The sequence below is a fragment of the Colossoma macropomum genome, unplaced genomic scaffold (assembly GCF_904425465.1).
Source record: "Colossoma macropomum unplaced genomic scaffold, Colossoma_macropomum, whole genome shotgun sequence".
In the NCBI taxonomy this organism is placed as follows: Eukaryota; Metazoa; Chordata; class Actinopteri; order Characiformes; family Serrasalmidae; genus Colossoma; species Colossoma macropomum.
Window position 1 is genome coordinate 6,288,626 of NW_023494794.1, and position 24,401 is coordinate 6,313,026.

At 40.0% G+C, this 24,401-nt stretch overlaps 1 protein-coding gene across 2 annotated transcripts in view; it reads right to left on the reverse strand.

The window, feature by feature from the left end:
- The window catches only part of lmx1ba (LIM homeobox transcription factor 1, beta a), a 60,619-nt gene extending 38,001 nt beyond the window's left edge, over window positions 1-22,618 (reverse strand). Inside the window, exons 1-2 of one of the 2 annotated variants that reach the window (XM_036579972.1) lie at window positions 22,151-22,618; window positions 20,943-21,129 (exon numbers count right to left, since the gene is read on the reverse strand). In XM_036579972.1, coding sequence (XP_036435865.1) covers window positions 20,943-21,129; window positions 22,151-22,289 — 326 coding nt within the window. In that variant the 5' untranslated portion in view covers window positions 22,290-22,618. Of the gene's footprint in view, window positions 1-20,942; window positions 21,133-22,150 lie in introns of both variants that reach the window. The other variant, XM_036579971.1, reaches the window with a different exon arrangement.
- Between the last annotated feature and the right edge of the window lie 1,783 nt (window positions 22,619-24,401).

A 24,401-nucleotide genomic window follows, 5' to 3' on the forward strand; every position in this document is an offset into this window, starting at 1 on the left:
TATTCTCTAGTGAGGTCAGCTCCTGATGTTGGATGATTAGTTTTGCCACTCCAACTCATCCCAAAGGTATCAGACGGAGCTCCATCACTCCAGAGAACACAGTTCCAAGGCTCCACGGCCCAATGCTGGGGTCTTTCTACCCCTTTAGCTGATGCTTAGCACTGGGTGCAGTGAACTTAGACTCACGTGTGGCTGTTCCATGGAGATTTTACAATCTATGGAGATTATAAAAGCTGTGTGTGCACCGTTGAACATCTTTTTCAGCAATGGGTGCACATTAAATCAGCTGAATTCACTATTCAGAAGAGTTGTCTGGATATTTTTGGATATATTGTAAATACAACACATATGGGACATATGTTTGATCTCACGTCCTGACATTGTATAAAACAAACCTGTGTGTGTCTTGTGGCTGTGAGTCAGCTGATGTGCAACAGGAAAGAACACACCAGAACACACACAGATCCACACTTGCTTTCCCTCTCACATACTGTTGTTGGTATGTGGCATAGCAGGGGGGTATCATGTGGTCACACTCCTTCTCTAAAACCTCTCTGAACCTGGCTTGGTCACCATTCACACATTTGTGCTGACAGCACGCTCACTCACGCAAACACACACAGGCAGAAAGCAACACACACACACACACACACACACACAGCTTAGGGTTTATAGTATTGACATACAGCAGTTCTCACTGACAAAAAGAACTAATGCTGAGGTGTCATTGCATGTCAAAGATATTCAGTGTTAAAAATGACCAGGCCAGACATGTCAAATGGGGACCTGTACCATCATCTAACACTGAATTCAGTTCACGAAGGCCTTGCTGATTAGCTGATGAGCTGAATCAGGTGTGTTTAATGAAGCAGTGTACTGAAGTCTGAAGTGTTTTGGCCCACGAGGACTGGAGCCTAACACGTGTTCTAGGCCTTCAGAGAAAAAAAAATACATTTGTAATTTTTAGTTCATTTTTACATAATAGATTTAACATGCTTGTTGCATTTAAACTCAGCAAGTACTCTAATAGCACTTTTGTTTAATTCTTATACAAGGAAAATGTGTTAATGTCTGTTAGATTCAAATAAAGTTAATAATATAATCCATATTGGCAAAAACTGTTTCTGTTTTCTTAGTTTAGCGCTAGCGTAGTATTAGAGATCCCATAGGTGCACTAGCAGAAATTAGCATTACTGCAGTGTAAAAGTCATGGTGGCCACTAAATAGATTCTGGGCAAGTTCTACTGCTGAAGTCCACATTTACTGTATACTGACTCCATAGCTTCCCCTTCATGGGATCATCTAACAAACCTCACTTTAGCTAATACAGTCATGGCCTATAAGATGGTATTGGGGATTACGATGAAGATGTTAAAAACTGCACTAAAATGGTGGGAAAAGGAGTCTAGATCTTCACTGTTACTGCAAAGAATGACATGACAACAAGGATGCAAAGGGTATAAACTACAGAGAGGTTAGAGGCAAATATTTTCAGGAGACCCAAGATGAGGAAGCAACCAGACACTGAATAAGCAAAGCAGAAGAAAATAAACAATAACAAAGGAAATTGAATTACTCGTCTTTGAGAGCAAAGTTCAGCTAAACCGTCAAGCAGTGGTGCTTATTTGTTGGAAGACAACACGACTAGCAGCTTACCACAGCTCTAAGAACGTCAACATAACATAAAGGTTCTGTACCAGTCTCCTAGAAACATGCAACCAAGCAAAGAACCACTTAGGACCCTTTATTTTCAAAAGTGTAGTGCCAACATGAATCACTGATCTAACACATTTGCACCGGAACTCCATGGGCAAACTGAAACAGCCACTTTTATGAATTCTGCTGGAGAAGGGAGAAGGCACTGACCCAAACCATGTGTCTCTCTCACATCGGCCCCAGAGCCCCACCAGCACATAGGCGCCATGCACAGTGGCAGGCCCGAGCACATCTCCCCCTCGTGTCTCCGTCCACCTCCGTCAAAGCCCAGCGCCGAAGCTCCTGCTGGGAGCAGAAAGTTAGAGCTCGGCTCGGGTTACGGGCTGCAGCCATCGTGAGGAAGCCTGAACGGTGTCCCACCCCCTTAGCCCTCCAGACCTCCAGCCTAGCGCTGCTGCAGGGCACAGACAAACCGGACCCAGCTGACCTCTGCCTGCAGGGGGTGGTGACGAGCATCTAGCACCATGGGTGCAGGAGATCAGACCCCACCACTGGAAGCTTGACCTCCCACGGGTTTTGTGGAGTCCTTGTGAGTGCTGCTTCGGGTTTGTGGAATTTTACTGTAGAGCTAGAGCAGAAAATTTGGTATGGACAGAAAAAGGAACTGTTGTCAAGCCTTGGACCTGCTTTTTCTATACCACATCCCCAAAGCTACAATATAGAGCTGTCTGATGTTTTAGACAACTAATTCAGTAATCAGGGGTCCAAACAATAACAATGTATTTAAGTAAATAATAGCAAACTATGCCTAGTTTATAATCTTTGCATAGCTATGTCCATTAAAATGTCTTAATCTAGTGTTGTACTGTGTTGTTGTACTATTATGGTATTTATATCTAGGCAAGACCAATGCATGAATGTAAAACATGCATCATTATTATCATCATCATTATTATCATTGAATGTTTTCTTAAGCCAAAAATAAATAAATGGATATTAAGGTAAAGACATTAAAGGGGCATTCCAGCCTAAAACTAGCATCATGTTCGCTTTGTGATTTCCTCTATCAGTATTCTTTCACTACAATATCCAGCATGCCACCTGGAACCCCCTCCCTCAGCTTCCTACCAGTAACCAGCTACTGGAAACCAGACAAAATGATAAATCAAAAGCCTTCAGATATCTGCCCCAAAGCACTTGTACTTTTCAATTGTACCTCCCACCTTCAAGATACATCAGAAGAAGAGGGGTTTTGCAGTCCTTAAACTGGAAAATCTCGCTCTAGTGACTACTGTGGCACAACTTTAGGAGGTGAGTAGGCATGTTTATAACAGATGTAGCAACGGCTACGTTTTTCATTGTGGCCAGAGCGTCCCTTTAAAGTATTCAAAAGAATATCCGAAGAAGTGACTAAAGAATGTGAACCCCTGAGTGGCACCAACAAAAACCAAGCTGTAGAGGTTTCAACAAAAAAAAACTAATCAAGACTGCAGGGCACACAACCAAGCCTGACTACCAGCTCTCCCCATGTAGTGTGAACGTACACTGTCCTGTAGGTTTGCTCAGAGACGGGTTGGTGGTGAAAAAAAAAGGGTCCGTTCATTTTCGATTGTATGTATTAACTTTAACGCACAACCTTCAAATCTGCCACCAAGAAGCCAGGTGGCTATTTCTAGAACACTAAAAAGGAAGACTCCTACTTTGAGTGTGGTCACTGGTACCAGGCAATCCACACTCAAATATGACAAAAAACAAACATCCTACGAGGTGTCTTAAGGTCATGGGCAGGGAGAGGTGTGTGCCGGGGGGGCTTGCATAACCTTAACATCTAAATCTTCCAAAAAAGATTTACTCTGCAACCATAACTCTCAGATTTGGGCAGCAGGAATTCTAGAATGCAATCGTTAATCATTCAGAGAGAGACCACAACAGATCTGTTTAAGACAAGTCCACAAAGATAAGGGTGGCAACGAGATGAGGAGATTTATGCCCTTCCATCAGTTATCTGACCAAGTGATAAAGTATCATTTTTTCCCCGTATTCAGCCAAAATATTCTGTGGCCAAAATTTTAGTACATCCCTAATAATTTGAAATCATTGTAGTTCACTGAAAAGAGCAGAGAAATCATGCTGATTCTAAAATTTCAATTAACACCATATTTGTGTTCCTAAGTAGCACAGATGTTTATTGTGATTTGAATTTGAGGAAAAGCCTTCACATTTTTGCCATGTGTTTATCGTTTCTTGACATAGAGGGGGTTAGTTGATGTATCCATGCTTCGCCCACAAAGGTACCGTTTCATTACAAATGTTCAGAGCGTGGAAAAGCTTTATAGTGTTTGGTAAAAATCCCATTCAACCTAAAATAACCTATAAGTTATAACCTATAAGTTATTTTAGAGTTTACATTTGCTACATAACATTGAGTTTTCAGTTTAAAATGCTACGCTACCAAGCTTGACCATGTTCTTGCAGCCAGAAGCGACAAAGAATTTGCTACCATGCTAACATTAACTCCGTCATCCAACAAAAAACTGCACCCATCTATCCTAACTGGTTGACCTTTCATACATATTTAAGATAAATTTGATTTTAATAACGCACTCTAAATTTCTGTATTATGATCTCATGTTAGAATTTCTCACTAGGTTGAATGGGGTTTTAACAGTGTTCTGAAAAGCTTGTCCAACCTTGCAACACTTGCTATGAAATATTTGTGGGTGGAGCATGCATAAGTGAGTCAAACAATGTAATCATTCTTTTTAACAATTTGTTCTTAAGAAAGGTTTTCAGAAAAAGTCTATGTCAGATTCATGACGTGTTCTTAAACCACAGAATTGTTCATACCTTTGTGCTCTTGAGTGTGTGTAGATTCTGTTCTTACCTAAGAACAAATCCCAAATAAGAAAACATTGCTGAATGTCAGAACCTCTGTGAAAACTGGGTTTTAAAAAGAAATTTCTTCTTAAAAATGTCGTTGAATGAGGACCATTGGGCTTTGGTTTAGAATGCTATGCTATCAAGCTAGACAGTGTTGATGTAGCCGTTTGAATCTAGGCATGTTGGAAATGACAAAGAATTTGCTACTGTTTTTAATTGTTAACGCAATTGTGCAACAAAAAATTGCACCAATCTATCCTATGTTTAGATAGATAGATAGATTGACCTTTTTTTGCTGTATATTTACCATTTAGCTGGAATATGCAATATGCAGTATGTCATGAGGCAACTGTTTTGTCCAGGCTCCTCCCACACGTACATTATTTTGTAGTAGCTGCAAGGTTAGACAATCTTTACAGATCATTGGCAAAAAACTCTTTAACCCAATAAATTAAGTTAAGCTTGACAGTGTTTTTGTAGCCAATCAAAACTAGGCAGATTGGAACCGACAAAAATTTGCTATCATGCTACCACGCAACAAAAACATGATGACAAAAAATACACCTGAGTTATCCTTACAGTGATACACGCAACATAGATATCATTTGCTTTGAATAAAGCATTCTAAATTTGTCAAAAACAGAGCTACAACCTCCCATCAGGTGACTGTAAAGTTTGCACCACCCTCGCAACAGTTGCTACAAAATATTTGTGAGCAGAAAATTAATAGGTCAACTGGAATAATGAACACTTATACATGTGAATTCATGACGAAAACAAAAAGTTGAGAGTTTGAGTCGAGTACATGTCCACATGCACGGTGGTTCTCGAACATGCCTGAAGGCCGTCTGCCTGCCACACATTCTAATGGCATACTCCCGCCTGTCAACGCCTTCAGCTCTGTAATCCAAACAGCTCTTACACACAAGCCAATCTCCACAGCTCAGCATCCAACCACAGCCCCCCTGCCTTTCCACTTCTGCCAAATCTTTTCCTTGACTCCTTTTTTGAAGCTGCTTGAGGGGTCAGGAGACTTGTGCACAAATCATCTTAAGCTAAGGGAGCATGGGGCGTGAGGGAGGAGAAGGGAGGGTGAGGGCACGTGGGTCCGAGTGGCGGGAGGCAGCGAAACACAATCCGGGAAAAAATATATATGTATATTCACCCAAGCTTGTTTTTATAGCCAGTGAGAGAGCAGCCGGCGATCAGCTGCGGTACCCAAACAGAGAGGGGGTTGAAGTGTGCACTCATTGCTTGCTGGCACGCTGGGTCTTCGCGTTTACTTAGCACTCTCTCTCCACCCCGAGGAGATGGGGTTGTGTTTAGAGTTCCCGACAGCCCGCTGAGCTCAGGAGCTGGGATTTACGCCCGGACGTGCAACACCCTCAATGCGCTGCTCTCCTTTGATAGGCAGACAGCGTGCTATACATCTTCAGCATTCTAATAAAAATGGAGTGCTTCATTTTAACAACTTGACACCCATACTTGACTCCTTGTTTGAGGGTTAGTTATGATCGGGCCAGGCCACGGGCCGAAGAATGGTTGCAAGGCACCATTATTGTAAGGGGACAGCAAAAGCATGGCTTAATTTGATATACTTGGTATAATTACAGGGACTTTTTATTCTGCTTCTGTTGTTTCTGCTTATGTGTGCGATGTCATGATTTCAAGTGGTATCAGGCCTATTCTCAAGAAGTTTTTGAGCATCCATGTCATGGCATTGCTTGTCAAATGTCCCTTGTAGAAACAGGAAAGTAGCTTCACATGGATAACATTTCCCTCAAACTGCTACTCAGACTGTTTAGACATGTCTACGCTGACCGGTACAGGAGAGTAAAAGGAACAAAAGCATTTTTAACCACTAGTTGGTCTTTATTGATCTTGCTGCCCAATAACGCCCAGTCTGGGAGCAGCACAGCACCACCTTGGGCAGTGTGGGGGTTAAGTCCCTTGCCTTAAAGCACAACCAGGTATACCCAGTCAATCCTGTGATTTGAACTCAAAACCTTCTGGTTTCTGCCTCAACTCTCCAACCACTAGACTACTGGCACCACCCTAATAATTTGACACCACTCGCAACTCATAAGTGAAGAATTTTTCTCCGAGATGCGGATCCTAAATTTTTAATCGATACTCTATTTGTGTTTTCAAGTAGAAGTGAAGGTGTTTTATTGTGATTTGAATCAGAGAAAGTTCTTGTGTTCTGGAAAGAATAAACTAGCCTTTACATTTTTGCCAGGTGTTTGTCATTCATTGACATTGAAACAAACAGAAAAAGCTGGAAGTGTAGATTCAAAGTGTAGACTCAAACGGGGGTATTTTGGCCAATCTGAAAAAATGAATCACTACATCCATTGTAAATCTGCATGCTTGCATGCTACAGCGGTGCCATAGAAGCCTCCAGAGTGAGATTTAAAGTCTAGGAAACACTCAAATGGCAAAAATGACTCATCAGATGTGGAGGACAACAAGCTAAAGGTTAAAGTTAGCAAAGTATACCTGGCTATGTAGATACCTATGTCAGTCTGGCTTTGCTCTGACAGAAAAGAACAAAAGAAGTCTCTGGTGTCTATTTTGTGCTAAATAAAGATAGAATTAACTAATGAGGCAAAAGTCACTCTAATGTTAGTTTTGGTTATCGTCACTGTCCAAAGAAAAACAAGCTCCAAAATAGTAACTTTGCAAGAGAGGGCAAAAACGTTCTTTACTCTCTATGTAAGTTAATGGTAAGAGATTTTATTCTAAGCAATTTTGAAGCATTTCTATTGGTCCAATCATCATGAAATTTTTACACGATGTAAAGGACAGTTACTGAGCTCAATTGATGCAGAAAAGTAAAACTCACAAAAAATGGAGATACATGGTTTTCACTTGACAGCGACGTTATGTTTGCTGGCCTTTAAATCAGTGGCTAGCAATCAGGATCGGTTGACACTACACAGATTCCCATTGGTTGTATTCCATATTTGCAATGCATGGTGGGTATTATAGTAAGAGAACACTGATAAACAAAAACAAGAAAATGATATAGTAGTGAATTCTATCAAACCAGTTAGGCTGAGAGATGCATTACATGACAAATAGCACATTAAAATCTATACTTGGGCTGCATCGCTCCACTGATACATCATCTGAGACCAAAAGACTTCACTTTACAATATCATGCACATCAGATGAAGCCATCACCTGAGCAAATGTAGTCTTACTGTATTTCTCGCGACCTCTTAAAGCAATATGTAAATAAATCAGACATCAGTTGATGCCTGTTAGCTACAAGGCTGAACTTGGATGAGATGTTGGAAGAACATAATAACCTTTAAGTGTTTGAAAGGTGGAGAAAAGAGGCAGAATGGGATGGGAGGGTGGTTAATGCCCTACAGACCACCTGCCATCTCCACATTAGTTCTGAGTGAGTGGAGGTCAATATGGAAGAAGCTGGGCGATTGCTTCCATATCAGGATAATGAGATTGGTCTCAGCTCAACTGATCTCTTGGCCCCTAAGAGACTTCCAAAAACAATTGGACAAGTAAATAAAGCTCCCAGGGTGCTGGGACTCCGCCTGCTCTGAACCAGATTATCAACCAGAGTATGTGCACAGAAGGAATGCATTTAGGACACGTTCTGGGCAGAGAAAGAAGAAAAAATGGGTAATCGGTGAGTTCCTGAACGGCAGATGACCCACCAGTTGCACAAACATCCCACATTTTGAGCAGCATATCCAAAGTTGCTATGTAGGCCATTCTTTTTAAAACTATTTTAATGAATATGCATCTTAACTGAGAGATACGAAAGGTGTTAATCATGAGTATGAATACGCATTTTCAAACTCCTGAAGACGGGAAAAGGATGCTGTTCTAGGACTTTGTGGTTAGTGCTGAAAGTATAAGAAAGAGAAACGGGCGACCAAAAGTAAACACGCAGCCGGCCAGCAGTTAACCACCAGCTTGGCAACTTCTTAAAGCAGCAAAGGCTGCAGAAGAGCTATGGACATATTTGGATGAAAAGACACTTGTAGGAATTCTGCCAAATCTATACTCTCGGCAAAAGTACAAAGGTAAAGGGGGGCAGTCTCTTTAGAACTGGGGGTAGGGGGCCAGAGTGGGGGGGGTGTGTGTGAGTGTGTGGGGGGGTGCATAATATCACCCTCATTCTGACTTGGCTGAGGAGCAGAATTTCAGGGGAGTGGACTTCTCTTTCATTCCAGATTGTTCTGTCGCCCCCTTTTCTCCACATTCTTGACACAAATAAGGGGATTAGGGGAGAGGGCTTCCGTTGAGAACAAAGCAGCGGGGGGGTGCTCAGTGTCACAGTCAGTGATAAAAGTGTGGGACTCAGAGTCAGCCGGCCGGTGCGGAAACATGGGGCTCGCACACCTAATCCCATTAGAAGATGAGGAGGATACAGAGAAGTGAGATTTTTGGGGGTGTGGGGGGCATTGGGGTTTGAGGGGAGAAGAAGAGGTTGGATGTCCAAGGATTCCCCAACTCTCCTGCTCTCCCTCTGTTCAATCCATCTGTATGATTAGAGGTCGATTTGAGAGCAATGCCACCCCCTTTAAACAAAATCTTGTACTACTGCAAACCCCACTTTCTACCCCCTTTAGGTGAAAGCCTTTTATTGGTACATCTAATGTAAATCCATTAGTGGCTTTTAACATCACAATTTGACAATCTGATTTCCCATCTCTAGCACATCATTGACACCTAGTAATTAACTAAGAAGTGCGCTTAGTCACCAAATTGTTCAGGAATCCGGCCCTCTGGGTCCCCACCCTTGGTGTGATTGCAAAGAGCTTATGCTTTGTAGCATATTAACAAATTGCTTGTAACATGTAGTAACAGTGCACTTTTACAAAAAAGTTGCTAAACTGTCACTGCAATGGTACCTTCAAGGTCACGTCTTCACTACCTTTGTTTACAGAATGTAATTGTGGCATAATTCATTGCTATTCTCCAGCCTTTTATTTTAATGTTGTTTTAAAACATTCGGTTATGAAAAGGTACAAATATGCATTTTTCCTCTGAAACAGACATATTTGAGGTAATCAGTTGGACCTTAAAACCAGGGCTCCCCATGAGCCAAGGTCACCGTGAACATTCAAATTAGATATGCTGTATGCACTGATGTTAAAGGTCTTATTCTGAAATACATATGCAACTTAAAAATAGATGTTATTTGTGATTGTAGCAATAATTCTCATTCACTTCAATGCAGACTTAGTGCAGGTCATAGTTATAGTGGACTATAAAACAAGCAAAATGATCTGCCAATATAGTGAGATAATTTCACTAAATAAAATTACTTAAGTAAAAAATGCCAAGATATCATTTTTTGTAGTGTAGTCAGTTGTGCCACTCAAACACCAGCTACTTGAAAAATGTGCATCCAGCAGTACCCCATTCCTTTCTTTTGCCTAGAGCTCCACTATCACTAAATCCACCCCTGCTTAAAGCCACTGTTGTACCTTTGAAGGTACATTTACATTGTTTGTACCTCAATGAATAAAAGATGTACCTATACAGAACATTAGTTTCTGACAGTGCATGAGAAATATCTAAGAAATATCTAAGTAAAAAAGTATATTACAGTTTATAATCAATTTTTCTAATTCAGCACCATCACCCCACCCTACCACTACCCCTCCACCCCCACACTGGCCAAAAAATATTTATAACAATTCCACCATTGCTTATGATGGCTTACTGGACTACAGCTGAGCAACTACTGGATATGAAATATTTTGCTAGCTTAATATTTAGTTGATTTTCCAAAACTCCTTTGCTTACCATTGACTATTATAAGAGATCCACAAGGTCAGATGCTATTCTACATGGTTAAAAATGAAACTGACCGATACTGAACCTTTCTGTATTTAAAGGAATGCTTCAGTATAAAACTTCTCTGCTTACCTGTACTGCGCAAAAGTCAGAGACTACCCTTCATTTATTTCCTTCTCAGTCAACAACTAAAGGAGCTATTCATTTTTCAGGAAATAGATCTGAGGAGATAAGATATAAGAATCTATGTGCATAAGGAAGAGGAAAGTTGAAGAAAAATATGTGGGGGAGTTTCCAAAACTGATTTCAAGACACAGAGAAAATGGGGCTCTTCTTGTTAATCAACAACTGTCCCAATCAGTTAAACAGTACTTAAACTTTCATCTTTGAGAGAGAGGAGAAAATCAAGCGCCGCTGTTGCTTCAGATCTGAAAAAATCCACAGGTGTTTCTGTCCATCCTTCCACTGTGAGAAGACACTCAACACTATGAGCCTGAAAGTATGTGCAGTTGTCAGTGCCTGAGAAAGGCAACAGATAAAAAAGAAGAAAATTTGCCAATCAAACGAAGAAGCTACTGGTGTTTTGAGAACAATGGACTGACCACCTCAGAGTCCAGATTTGAACTTCACTGGATGTGTTTGGTATTACTTGGATCATGAGAAGCAGAAAATGCAACCAACTTCTAGAACTGAGAGAAGTTTTAGACATGCATTAACGGGAAAGATTTGGATGACTATTGAGTTCTAGAGTTTCTTAACAACCTTAGCCTCACAACTCCAGGACTAAACTAAAAAAGCAAAGTTTGGAAACCAAACATGTCATAGTTGACTGACTATATCTGGGATATGTGGAAAATTGTGTATGTTAGATTTTTTCACTGAACCGTTTCTTCAAGACAAAGCCGGTGCTCCGCACTACGCTACCAGTTTGACCTGCAGGTGAGTTCTCAAGCTGCAGGGTGTGTCTGTGCCTTAGAAAGGCGAGGTCTTTTCTCCTCAAGGCGGTCTATTCGGCTGCACCCTCATCTCCATGCAGCAGTAGAATGTGGGACTGGGGTGCGAGAGCAGGTCTCCAGGTACGCAGCACCTCAGCAGCAGCTCTTAGCAGGGTAGTGCCACCCTCTCCTCACACAGGGATGAGAGCAGCAGGGGGAGGTGCTGTTTGAACAGACAGCCCACAGTGAGAAAGAGAGAGAAAGAGACAGAGAGAGAGAAAGAGAGAGAGAGAGAGAGAGAGAGAGAGACCTGCACAACCATCTAAGCCTCACCCCTTCTGCTGAACTTCTTTATCCATACATTCCAGCCTGTATACTTACTCTCTTAAAATAAACCTTCTCCAGAGGTTCTGGGCTTGGGTGTTCTGTGGGAAGGTTCTTTCATTATGTGGAGGTTCTTTCAACTTTAGGAAGGTTACTTAGACTTGACAAAAACAGTCTTTTTCATTCTTAGGGAAAAGAGAACGAATTGACTGTTTCTGGTGCATAAAATCACAAACTTCATAAAATAACACGACAAATATAGGATATGGGCCCCGACATCTCAAAACCTACATCCTCAGTGCTATTCTGGTCCATTCTGTTTCTGAACTCTTTGGTGATACACTATGGGCCACTTTACTGGACTACATTTTCCTTTCAATAGAGAATCTCTATTCAGAATGTTGTGTAGTCCAGCACTGGGCTGAAGCCCTATTTGGGAAACGAAGTCTATATGTCCGAAAAGTTTGTATATATCTGATTATCCAACACTTCTTCTGAAATCAGGGGTATTAATAGGGAGTTTGTCCCTCCTTTGCAGCAAAAACATTCTCCACTCTTCTGTGCAGGGTTCATGCTAGATGTTGAAACATTGCTGGAGGATTTGATGATCACTCCAGAGAACGCAGTTCCGCTGCTCCACAGCACAAATCCTGGGGGGCTTTATACCCCTCTAGCTGTCCCATTCTATTGGCAAAGCTTTTTTGTGGAGATTATACAAGCTGTATGTACGCAACTGAACACGTCTCAGTAATGAGTGCACCTTAAAGTAGCTGAATTCACTAATTAGGAGAGGTGTCTGGACACTTTTGGACACAGTGCATGTCTGGTCTGGCATCTGCCCTTAATTAACTGTATGGTTGCTTCTGTTGCTTTTCATTGTGTTTATGTTGATTCTACTGCTTTCAGTTTATGGACTTTGTAAAGCCACATTGAGTTTGAGAAAAACACTACATAATTATATGGTAATCATTATTATAGAGAGAGTGAAAGAGAGAGAATGAGAGAGAAAGAGGGAGAGTGAGAGAGAGAGGGAGGGATGAGGGTGAGCAGAACGAGAGAAGGGAAAAGTCTTGGTCAACAAGCACATCACACTTCCTCTCCAAGGAGTCAAAAATGAAGAGAGTTGAACAGTCTCATGCACACGCCAAGCCCAAGTAAGAAACACACGTTCGCCTCAGGGCTTCACTCCTCTCTATTCCAACCCTGAGTCCAGTGGTTAAATCGTGTGGTGCAACAGACATTCTGGCATACAGTTCCACTGAATGCAGTGGGAATATGAGACCAGTAGCTAACGCTAGATGTTCACACAAAACTTTAATTAGTGTAACTTTTTAATAACTTTTATGTTATGTGGAGGTTCTTAAAAACAATACAAGGGTTCTTTACTCTGACGTGTCATTTACAAAAGTGTTTCATTACAGAACTATCAATTGAAAGGTTCCTTAAAAGACATTCCATATATTATTTGAAGCTTGTAAAGCCAAAGTAGTATATATTTTTACCTTGTATATTACAGTTTTACAGAGACTCTATTAATAAAGTGCCTTAGCATAAAATGGATGCTACTTTTCACGCATAACAACTAACTGAAACCTGTTTAGACTATGGCTCATATTCACAGTCATTTACTTATTTAGTACTTTTAGAAGGCCTAGAGTTTTTTTTTCTCAAGCAAACTGGTCCCACCCATTGGACAATGGGAAAATGTGATGGGTAGATTCCACTGTCAGTTGATAATTATGTTAGTAGTTCATTTGAGTATTAGGCCTTCGGTTCAGCTCCTGAAGGCCTAACCAAAGGGAGAGCTCACTTTGCTGTATCTACCTAAATAATATAGATGGAACAAAATCCATCCAGATGGACAATTTTCTGTTGGGCGCTTCAAGCAATGAACCCCAACCAAAACTTCACACTGAAATAAGAGTAGTACTTCAATATTTGCATACTTTAGATTTTTCTATTGAATAAAGATGAATGAAAAATGAAGAAAGTTCACACTGTTGTGAATTTTTTTCCACACCACGAAGAGAGTCAGAACAAGAAATGATGTCTTCATTCCAAGGGCATTCTGACTGTCTGCAGCAACCCGGTCTGACAACAATTTTACATACAGGCTTTTATACTATGTTTTTGCCCTGCAGCTATTAAAACATGTGATAAGGACAATATACATTCTGCTGTACAGCATACAAGCTGTTTGTGCTTAAACGCCACTGAGTGTTTGGAGGTGTTAAGTATCTATAGTCTGATTTATTTATATAACAAGTACTGATTCCAGAATCTCAAGGCCTCTCAGAATCATGTACTGCTGCAGTTTTTCCGCCCACCTGGAGTGCTAATATTCACTACTAATAGGGAAGCAGTTTCTAGTCTATTGAGAAATGAAAAAGCAACAAGATCAACATTCACTTCAAAAGCTGGACACGTCTTTTTGAGAACTCTCAAAATCGGGTTCTTAAAACAGGAAGAGTGGACGCACACAGGAAGTCTGATCTTATGCTCAGTGGCAAATCCAGTTGGAACTCTTTCTGGCAAAGCATCACACAGAGCAAGGCATTAAAAGTAGATGCTGAACTGTCCCATCATCCTGTCAGCAGTCTTTTAGGTCAGAAGCTGAAACATTTATTTTCATGAGAAATATAAGAACCAAACTGCCATTTGTTTTAGATGGATGGTATATTCATCTGTTCTCAAATATATGATTATGATTTACCACAAAGTGGCAAAAACTACCAGTACGATTACAAAACTCAGACGCACAGTTTGATTTCATGCTTATGTATCTATTTTACTCTTTTGCTCCTCAAGTTAAACGTCACTAAATTATAAAAACAGAACACCAAAGTCTTTGCTTATTAAGTTATCACTAAACCCTTTTACCGCATCAAACTTTGGATATCTTTAGTTGCATGACTGAAGGATCTGTAGAGAACTCAGACAAGAAGACAATAAGCAGGTATGATAGATGAGACAGCAGAGTAGAAAAAGCCTGCCTTGAAAAATCTGAAGGATAGTAAACATGAAAGCCAGTCCTGGAAATGAAAGTCAATACTTCCCAGTGGAGAATGCCAAGACGCCAGTGCTGGTGCACTGATCCACTCAGCCAGAGGCAAGGCAAGCCTGAGCAACAGCAGCCAGTGAGCATGAGCTGGCCTACTGGCTTTAGGCTCATGCGTGCACAATCAGCTCATATACCTACTTGTTTTGTTGGCAAATACTTAAAGGAACAGCTTTTAGATACATCTGTTCCCAACATATTCAGTGTTCTATTTAGTGCTGTAGAATGCTGTGAAGCCATATTTTCATAGCAAGTTTAAAATGCGGGTATTCAATTTTATGTCCAAGACCTAAAAACTGATTCTCTACAGCAATGCCTGTTACATTACAGTGCAGCTATAAGTCTTCATTTGTAAAACCAGCCTGTTGTAAAGATGTCTACTCACATAAGACAGTGCCAAAGTAGTCTCTAAAGCAACATTTTTAGCTTTAAAGATTACAAAAACCCCTTATGATGTATCTTACAGGTGGGAGGAACTCTTGAAAAACTACAGCTGCTTTGGGTGGATTTTTGGGATCAAAAATCTCAAATCATATTTTTTTCATTGCTAACTAGCTAATGCAGAAGTAGTGAGCAGGTAACATTACTGCTTGGAAGCTAAATATCATGTTTGTATTTATAAGCCTCTACATCAGAGGCTATGCTATTCTAGTTAAGAGTTCTTTATTGTTGTGGAGGCAATTCCCAATGTAAAAAGTATGGCATTTGTGTAAAGCATGCTGGGTATTGTAGTGAGAAAACAGTGATGGGTGAGTAGGCAGAGGGATCCAATGCTGTGCTACAGAATATGTCTTAACAAAATAAATAACACATTGAATACTGGTTTTAAGCCAGAATACCACTTTAATTTGCCCATGTCCTTTTTTTCTTGTTGTTTATTTTATTCCCTCGGCTCCTCTTATAGCATTCATGTGAAAAACAGACATAATTCATTTAAACATGATGAATCTGTGATCATTAAATATCCAAAGCAATCAGGGTGTTTTTATAACTGCATTTTCAAAACTCACACAATATATGTGAACGATCTCTGTTCTGATTAGCTGTCCTGTATTGTGCCTGGGCTGCAACACTCCTTATAACTTCAGTGTGAGTGGGTGGAGTTAAGCTGCTGCAGGCTGAATAATTTAATAAATGTAAATGTGCTGTTTTTTGTGACGTTACAAAAATCAATGAAATCATGGCTTTTGCAGCATAGTTGTACATATGGATTAAGGAGTAAATGATACACTTTACAGTTTGAAACTTCAATACTGTTTACATAGTTCTTCAAGCTTTTTTATTCAAATACTATTTGAGTAGCTTGGACAAGTTTGTTGGCACGCATGCTGCTGGAATTTACTCACAGAGTCAGGATTGGCACGAAGAAGCACGTCAGGACAGCGTAGCATTGAGTGCTGTTTTGAATCTTTTATGAATGTCTACAAAAATATAAGCGATTATTGTTTTTTAAGGTTGATTCAAGGCAACAATGCTGCATTTAGACAACATGGGGAAATTCTCATGTACTCAAATTAGTTTTTTCTGCTTTACTTGATAGCATGCATGAGGATATAAAAGTCACTAAAATGAATGCATCAATATTCAATACAAATGTGGAGCCCCAAATGCCGTATGATGTTCACTTGTGCAAAAAGTACCACCAATTGCCCAGCAAACATTGAGAACTATATGCCAACAAACAAGCTCTTGGAGAAGAACACTAAGCACCATCACAGGACCTTGACACACTTTCCTCACAGAACACAAACAACTGTCTCCTGCCACAGCCAGCAAACCACCTATACGGGACTCCAACCTGCATCATAGGCCATGCGTACTTACTACTATTCGGTGGATGACGGACTTATTGGTGAAGTCTGTTGCAACATGTACATCTGACCTATATATGGCCATAATTCTTGAACATGAACGTAAAGAATCATTAAGTAGAAAGTACAAAGCTTTACATGTTCAAATGGCTCCAGAATTCAGTGCATTAGAGGAGAATTTTTCAAAATTTAAGCACAATTTAATAATCAAAGGCATTCAGAGTGGTATGATATGAAATGCTCTGTTATGGAGAAACTTACCAAGACAGAATTGTTCACAGTGGTGGTGATAGGAACCAGATGTCTGCAGAGTTTAATGTCTCTTTAAGTTCGCTCATAAAAATGTATTACATGAAATATGTATGTTATGCCTGAGACATGATAGATTTGAGAAGGCTTTGCCCAGAAATGCTTTTTTAAAGCTATTCTTGGCAGAGGGGTACATGCTGGGTGCTGTACAGTAAAATCGTCCCCAAAGAAAACTAATTTTTTCTAGTTAATAAAATGGCCATATTTTTGTTGTAGACAGCTCAACACCTGGTTCCTGTCAGCACTGTAAAGAAATACGAGTGAGCAAGCTTCTCTACATTAAACCATTTCACATCAAACCCCACTCTGAACGACTTTTCCACAACTTCACGATTTGCACAATTGAATTATGCATATATGAAATATATATATTGCATTTCTGTCATGAAAATCTGATTTTGACATTCAAAAGCATACATACCACCACCTACACAATCTAAAAGCTTTTAAAGTGTACAGAAAATTCTTAGTCATGGTTTTGTAAATTTTATTCTAAAAAAGCTGGATATTCTGATACATCAAAGAGATAAATATTCACCTTATATAATACGTCAGTTAAACAAATCTTTCATTGGTCTTTTTCATTGGTGGTGGAGGAAAAGCAGTTGTTTCTGTAAACTGAGTAGCAGAAACGATCGTTTTAAATTCTACCGAATTTCCAAAATTCAACTGCCATAATGTAAACAGTCATACAGAGCGGTTTGATGTGAAACAGTGCATTGTAGAGAAACGTATTGCCTCTAATTACTTTACAGCGATGGTGATAGAAACCAGGGGACACGATTGAAATTACAGACATATATAATGCAAATCTCGCCATTTTATTTACTAGCAATGTTAATTATGACAAAATAGTAGTATAAAATATTCGAAAACATACATTTTCTTTAAGGACGTTTTGCCTTGTAATACAATTTACACCTCTTAGGACCGACAAAAAACGATTTCTCAGACATCAGGGAGCGTGTTCAGAACTATGTCATGCATAAACTATATATGTGAGGTTGCTTTTAGAAGGATCAAACGCTTCAGACGTCCGGTTCCCATCACCATCACATCAAGTTCTTCTAGAACTGAGCTTTCACATCAATTTCTCTGAAATGAAGCCTGATTGGCTTTGTTTCTGAACGATTTAATTATGCAGAAATTTTGAAACGTCGGTGGAATCCCCCTTTAAGCGTGCTGGAATTCCGTCTCAGGGTGTGATTTTCAACTTTCCTGGAATTCCGTCTCAGGGTGTGATTTTCAACTTTCAAGCAATCTGGTACACAACAGCTCTTGAATTTTGTATTAATATCCTCATCTTACAAACAGTTAATTGACAAACGTGACAGATTTTTATTTAATCAAAAAGTATATATATATATATATATATATATATATATATATATATATATATATATATATATATATATATATAACAAGAAGCTTTTCTAAATGGAAACAGAGAGAGAGTCTGGTGTGCAGGACTGTTAAAGGCGGCTGTCTGAGAGTTAAAGCGTGTGAAGTGCAGGCTGAGGTGTATTTACGGAGATTTACGCGCGGATAATTAGAGCCTCGCGCTGATCGGAGCTCGTGTCTGTTGGGGCAGATGTGCTAATCAGGGTCAGTTATTATCCCATCAGTGTAAAAAGCGCCGCTCCTACAAACCACAACCGCTCAGCGAGATCCTGAGCGCGAAGTGCGGACACGCTTTACTGTCTGCTGAGGTTCTGCTGGGACTCTAAACCCTGAACAGCGTTAAAGACGCCGCAGCGCTCCGAGCAAACAAACAAACAAGCAAATAAACAAATAAACAGGATGTCGCGCTAAAAATCGTTGTGTGTGCTCCATTTTATCACGACAAATTCAAAATAGAAATTTAAAATTTTACAATAAAGTCCAGCCCGCATATACTTTCTTTCTTTTTCTTTTTCTTTCTGTCTTTCTTTCTTTCTTTCTTTCTTTCTTTCTTTATTTCTTTCTTTTTCTTTCTTTCTTTCTTTCTTTACTCATTTCTTTCTTTTTTCTTTATTTATTCCTTTATTCCGTTACTCCTTTCTTTCTTTCTTTCTTTCTTTCTTTATTTATTGCGTTTACAATTAATGTCGACATATTTTCTATTTGCAAGTTTATTCTGTTCTATTCTATTTGTAAGAACCTCTCGGTTCTTCTACTTCTTTTTTTTTTCTTTCTGAGTGAACATTGGAGATAGAACCACCTTAGGACCACCTAAGTCAAACAGCCAGAACCAAAAGCCCGTCATAACCTACAAATGCAACCCGACTAAAGCAACGCGAGATCGAGCGTGAAAAGTGAAAAACTCAAAATAAGAAACTGTAAATAAATAAATTAATAAATAAATAAATAAATAAAGAGGGGTAGTCTTGATGGCCTTATATTTACCTGCGAACAATTCAATGCCTAATAAACACAAACACAGTACTGATGTTCTGAAGGCGCAGCTCCAGTCTGAGAGCTGTAATGGTGGTTTGAGTGAGTCTCCTGTGCAGTAGGCCTTTCTCTGAAATGAAGCCTGTTGAACAAACCACTAAACTCCACAAATCTGACCTACACAGAGCTGAACCGCGCTGCTGACTCAGGACCAAAAGCCTCACAGTGAAATAAGCGGATATTTTTAGATGAATAACTTTACATGTTTAATGTTTAATGTACAAATGTTCAGAGTTCGGTTTAATATCGCTCAGAAAGACAACGCGCTCAGAAAGACAGCACTGACCCTGACACACTGAAACACTGAAAACACCGCCTGATGATTGAGCTCTGCTGGCTGCTCGTGAATAAAAGTGGTCCAGTAAGATGTCCAGCGCTCGGCGCGCGCTGTTTGGCATTTGTAATCTCAGCACGGAGGAGATTAAACTGGGTCTCGTGCAGCCTCTGCCGCTCTGCTCGGCTCCAGACTCGTTCCCGGGAGAACAGAGCCTCTATGAAATGTATGAAAATGAAGTTGTTCGCCAAATTGCTGGCGAGCACGGGAAAAAAGCTGACAAGCGCAGCAGCGCGACACGACGGATGTCGTTCATTGTCCGTCAGCAGGCCTCTACCAGCGCGCGCTCATGTTTAACCGTGTTTAAAGGCGCGAGACAAAGGGCGTCTAAAAGTTGGTGACAGGCGTGAAGAGCAGCCATGCGGCGCGAGACAGAACTGAGAGACACCTCACCGGACACTGCAGCGGTCACTGCACAGAACTGAACCAGCAACACAGCCGCTCAAACACACCGAGACTTATACCTCATAACATTACAGCAGAGGGAACACACACACACACACACACACAGTCCACAAAGCTATAAATACTTCATTATTAACTTTTAAAAAAAATGTAAAAATTATTTTAAAAAAGATTATTTTATTTCGAGGATTTTAATACTGATATTATTTAGTGAAAGAAAAATTAATACACGCAAATAATATTTGCAATTAGGCTGCTAGAATATGTCGAAAAATTACCTTATTTTAGAATAATTAAAAATATGTTCTTTTATTTTTAATAATTATATATTTACACTACAACTGCTCTGCTTCTGCCACTGACAAAAAATTGATAATTAACTAATAATACAATAATATAATAGAAAATGTATTATTACTATTATTGTTATTGTTATTGTTATTGTTATTATTATTATTATTAGTAGTAGTAGTAGTAGTAGTAGTATTGCTGTTATTGTTGCTGTCTGTGACCAAGAATTTGTTAATGTTTAATGTTCATTAATTTTTAATAAATAACATCTTGTTTTCACTACAATATTCCTTGTCTGCTCTTGCTGCTGCTAAAAATATTGAAAATAATACAATAATAACAGAAAATTTTTATTACTATTTTTGTTAGTAATAAAAGTGGACAGGAATTTGTTAATTGATGTTTACACTTTGAAATGTATTTGTACATTAAAATTTGTATTTACATTACTGCTCCCGATAAAGGTGTTGATAATACAGTAAGATAACAATACGATAACGGCACAATACTATTGCTGCTACAAGCATTATACATTATTATAATAGAGAATACATTACTTAGACCACATTATTATTATTATTATTATTATTATTATTATTATTATTATTATTGCTGTGATTGTAACAGCAGTACAATGAGCTGGCTCGGCTGCAGTGCTGATGATGCAGTGAGTTCTGGTACAGGCGCTGTATTGAAGTCTATGTAAAAGTGTAAAAGTGTCCTCTTACTGTTGGTAGTCCTGCTTGCAGTAAACTTTCCGGTCTCTGCAGTAGCAGCTCATGGTGAGCGGCTGTTGACACACGGCGCACTGCAAACACTCCTCGTGCCAGGAAGACTCGTTCACGCGCATGAGGAAGCGGTCAGAGATGGGTCTCTGACATCCTGCACATACATTCTGAGGATGGCATTCAGCGCCTGCTGGGTCACACACACACACAAACACACACACACACACACACACACACACACACACATTTAAACATATTAGACGCACGAAAACAATCCAAACAGCGGCTCAGACAAGGAGATATGACCGATATAATGAATGGACATGTACACTGGTGAACCACACTCTTTAAAAAGACGGTTCTTCATGGGTTCTTTAGTAAAAAGAATGGTTCCTAAAATAGTCTATGTAGCACCAAAAGGGTTCTGCTATGGCTACGATGTCAAGTTTGTGACAATAGAAGAACCCTTTCTGGTGCCATATAGAACAATTTGTTTAAAAAATCTGTATGAAGCAAATTCTCATCAATCTGAAGAACCTTTTCACCATGCAAAGAACCATTTAATCATGCACAGGATTCTTTGAGTGTTCATGGTTCAATATAGAATTGTTTTTACTAAAGAACCCTTGAAGAACCATCTTATTAAAGAGTGTATATATGACTCATGGTTCTAAATAGAACTATTTCCTTTACTGAAAAAAAAAACCCTTGAAGAACCTGTTTAACTCTTTTTAAAGAGTGTATATCGAACCATTTCATGTTTAGATACGTGGTGAAATGTACCTTCAGATTGATGGAGAATGTGCTGTATATGATTCTGTATAGAACCTTTTCTATATAGCACCAAAAGGGGTTCTTTTATTGTTACAAGCTTGACATTGTAATGAGAGAAGAACCCTTTTTTCGTGCTTTTTTCAAAAAGGTCCTTCGAAGAAACATATACAACACATCCTCCATCAATCTGAAGAACAATTTAAAGCACGAAATGGATCTATATAGAGAAAACAGAACCACTCCCTTTACTGAAGAACCCTTGAAGAACCATCTTTTTAAGTGCGTAGACTGACCTACTGTAATACTGTTTTGTCCTTTATTACATTTGGAGGGACTTTTATTGATTACTGTTAAAAGTAAGGCGAATGAAAACTAAGCGCTCTTTCCGGGGGAGCAGAACGAGCGCGCGCGTGCTGAAATAAATAAAAGCTCACCGAGCATCACTCCTAAGGCGGCGGGTCCGGTTCTCAACTGCTCTTCGATTTTGATCCCGTCCAACATCTTGACACAAGACGACTGACCGTCCGCGGAAAAGCACCTCTGCACTGACCAGAGATCCGCCTCGCTGGCCATAGACCAGCACCTGAGCTGAGCGGACTGTGTGCTGGAGCGCAGCGCTCGGAGCGCTCTGAGCAGGACGGAGAGGAAAGTTGGCTTCTGCTCGGCGGGATGGAGAGCAGAGCAGTGCAGTCGCTGCAGCGAAGACTCTTCAGTGGTTTGTTGAGCTTGTTTTGGAGCTTCATCGACGAGCTTCACGAGGACACTGTCATTCCGGCGCGAGCGCTTTTTCTAAACTGTCTCGAGCGGTCAGGCACGCGGAGAGAGGGAGGGAGACGGCGGAGCGTCCACAGAGAAACACAGCCGAACTGGCGACTGGTGTAAAATCCAGAGCTGAGCGCTGCTGTGACCGACTGCGAGTGCGAGTGGAGCAGATCGAGCGCGAGGCTGAACTATCCGAGGAGCAGCATCCCTCCCACCCGCCCACTGCGTCACTTTCTACCCCCCCCCCTTCCACCAGCTTTATTTGTTTATTTATTTATTTATTCATTTGTTTGTTTGTTTGCTTATTTGCCTACCCACCCACGCAGCAGGGTCCCTCAAAGCCCCGCCTCCCTGCGCTGGGATTGGCTTGTAGTTTCACTTGCTCGTGAGTCCGAACTACTAGCCAATCGTAGCGCGCAGGGGGCGGGGTCTGTCGGAAAAACAGGTGGGGAAATGATGAATGGTGGTGAATGTTAATCAATGTGACTTAAAGGGAAACTTCACCAACTTTTAAAAGAAATTCTGGGTAATGAACGGGTTAAAATGGAACCAGAGACATTCAGAATGATTTAAAATGTTTCATTCTAGAGAAACTTACTGAGTCAGAGTTGTTCACAGTGCTCACCAGAGGTCTGAAGAGTTCAACGCCTTTAGAAGCTCCCTCTCAGAAAGCTATCACATGATGTGGTGATGAATACACTGTCTGATGTTTGAAAGATTGTTTTGTGATAGTACTAAAATAAAGTTTTTGCCTAAGTCGTACACATATTTGAAACTTATTCTGGTGGAGAGGTACACGCAGGACGTTGGAAGGCAAAAGTAAACGTATTTTTTTAGATTTATCATTGTTTTATCGTCATAAATATTACATATAATCTCTCAGAAGGCTGTTAGTTTTGGATTGTAAGTAAAATGGCTAAATGTGTTGTAGACATGGTGACCCCTGGTTCCTATCAGCACCACTATAAAGAAATCAGTAAGTTTCTCTACAATGACCCACTTCATATTAAACAACTCTGAATGACTGTCAACCATTGAATTTATAGAGAAATTTAGAAAAGTCGGTGGAATTCCCCTGTAAGCACAAAACAATTGAAATGAATGGAAACGAATGAATGCTTACGTTTTTGTGGATGTAGCTTTACAGAACCCTTTCCTAGTTCATCTATCTATCTATCTATCTATCTATCTATCTATATATATATATATATATATATATATATATATATATATATATATATAATTATTATTATTATTGTTGTTATTTTTATTCACGTCTTTCCCGTTGAATTAATCAGCTCTAAAGCAGCTCTTCCTCTATAAGTCGTATATATATATGAAACAAATAAAAACATTCTTTTATATATATAAAAGAATGTTTTTATTTGTTTCAGCCATCAACAAACTCTATACTCGGGGTCTTTGTGTAGGTTCATAAATAATCCTCTGCTCCTCTCGCGCACCTGCACGAGAGCTGCAGCTGAGGAGCGGCTAGTGGTGGGTGGTTTGGGGTGGGGGGGGGGCGGGTGAGTTGGGGGTCCGCTTTAGCTTTAGAAACTGACATATCTACATGATTAATAAAGGCAGAGATAAAACGCGATATAAGAATGGGCTTCAAATGAAACGGCTAATCTGTCCGTCTCCTTTATCTCTCAGCATAATGTCTACTGTGCATGCAAAATTCATAAGGAGGCGTTTCTTTTATCCCCCCAATCTCCGCGAATTCATTTCAGCGATGTGTATCGCGGGGCAATAATACTGCGAGTGTATATCTTTATTACTTTTCTCCTTAATATTCTCCTCGGTTTTAATTAAACAGGTCGGATTAAACGGCCCTGCGAACCAGCCTCACCTCACCGTGCGGGAGAGAAACGCCTGGAAGGAGTGAAATATATAAAATTTATACACCACAAATAAACAAAA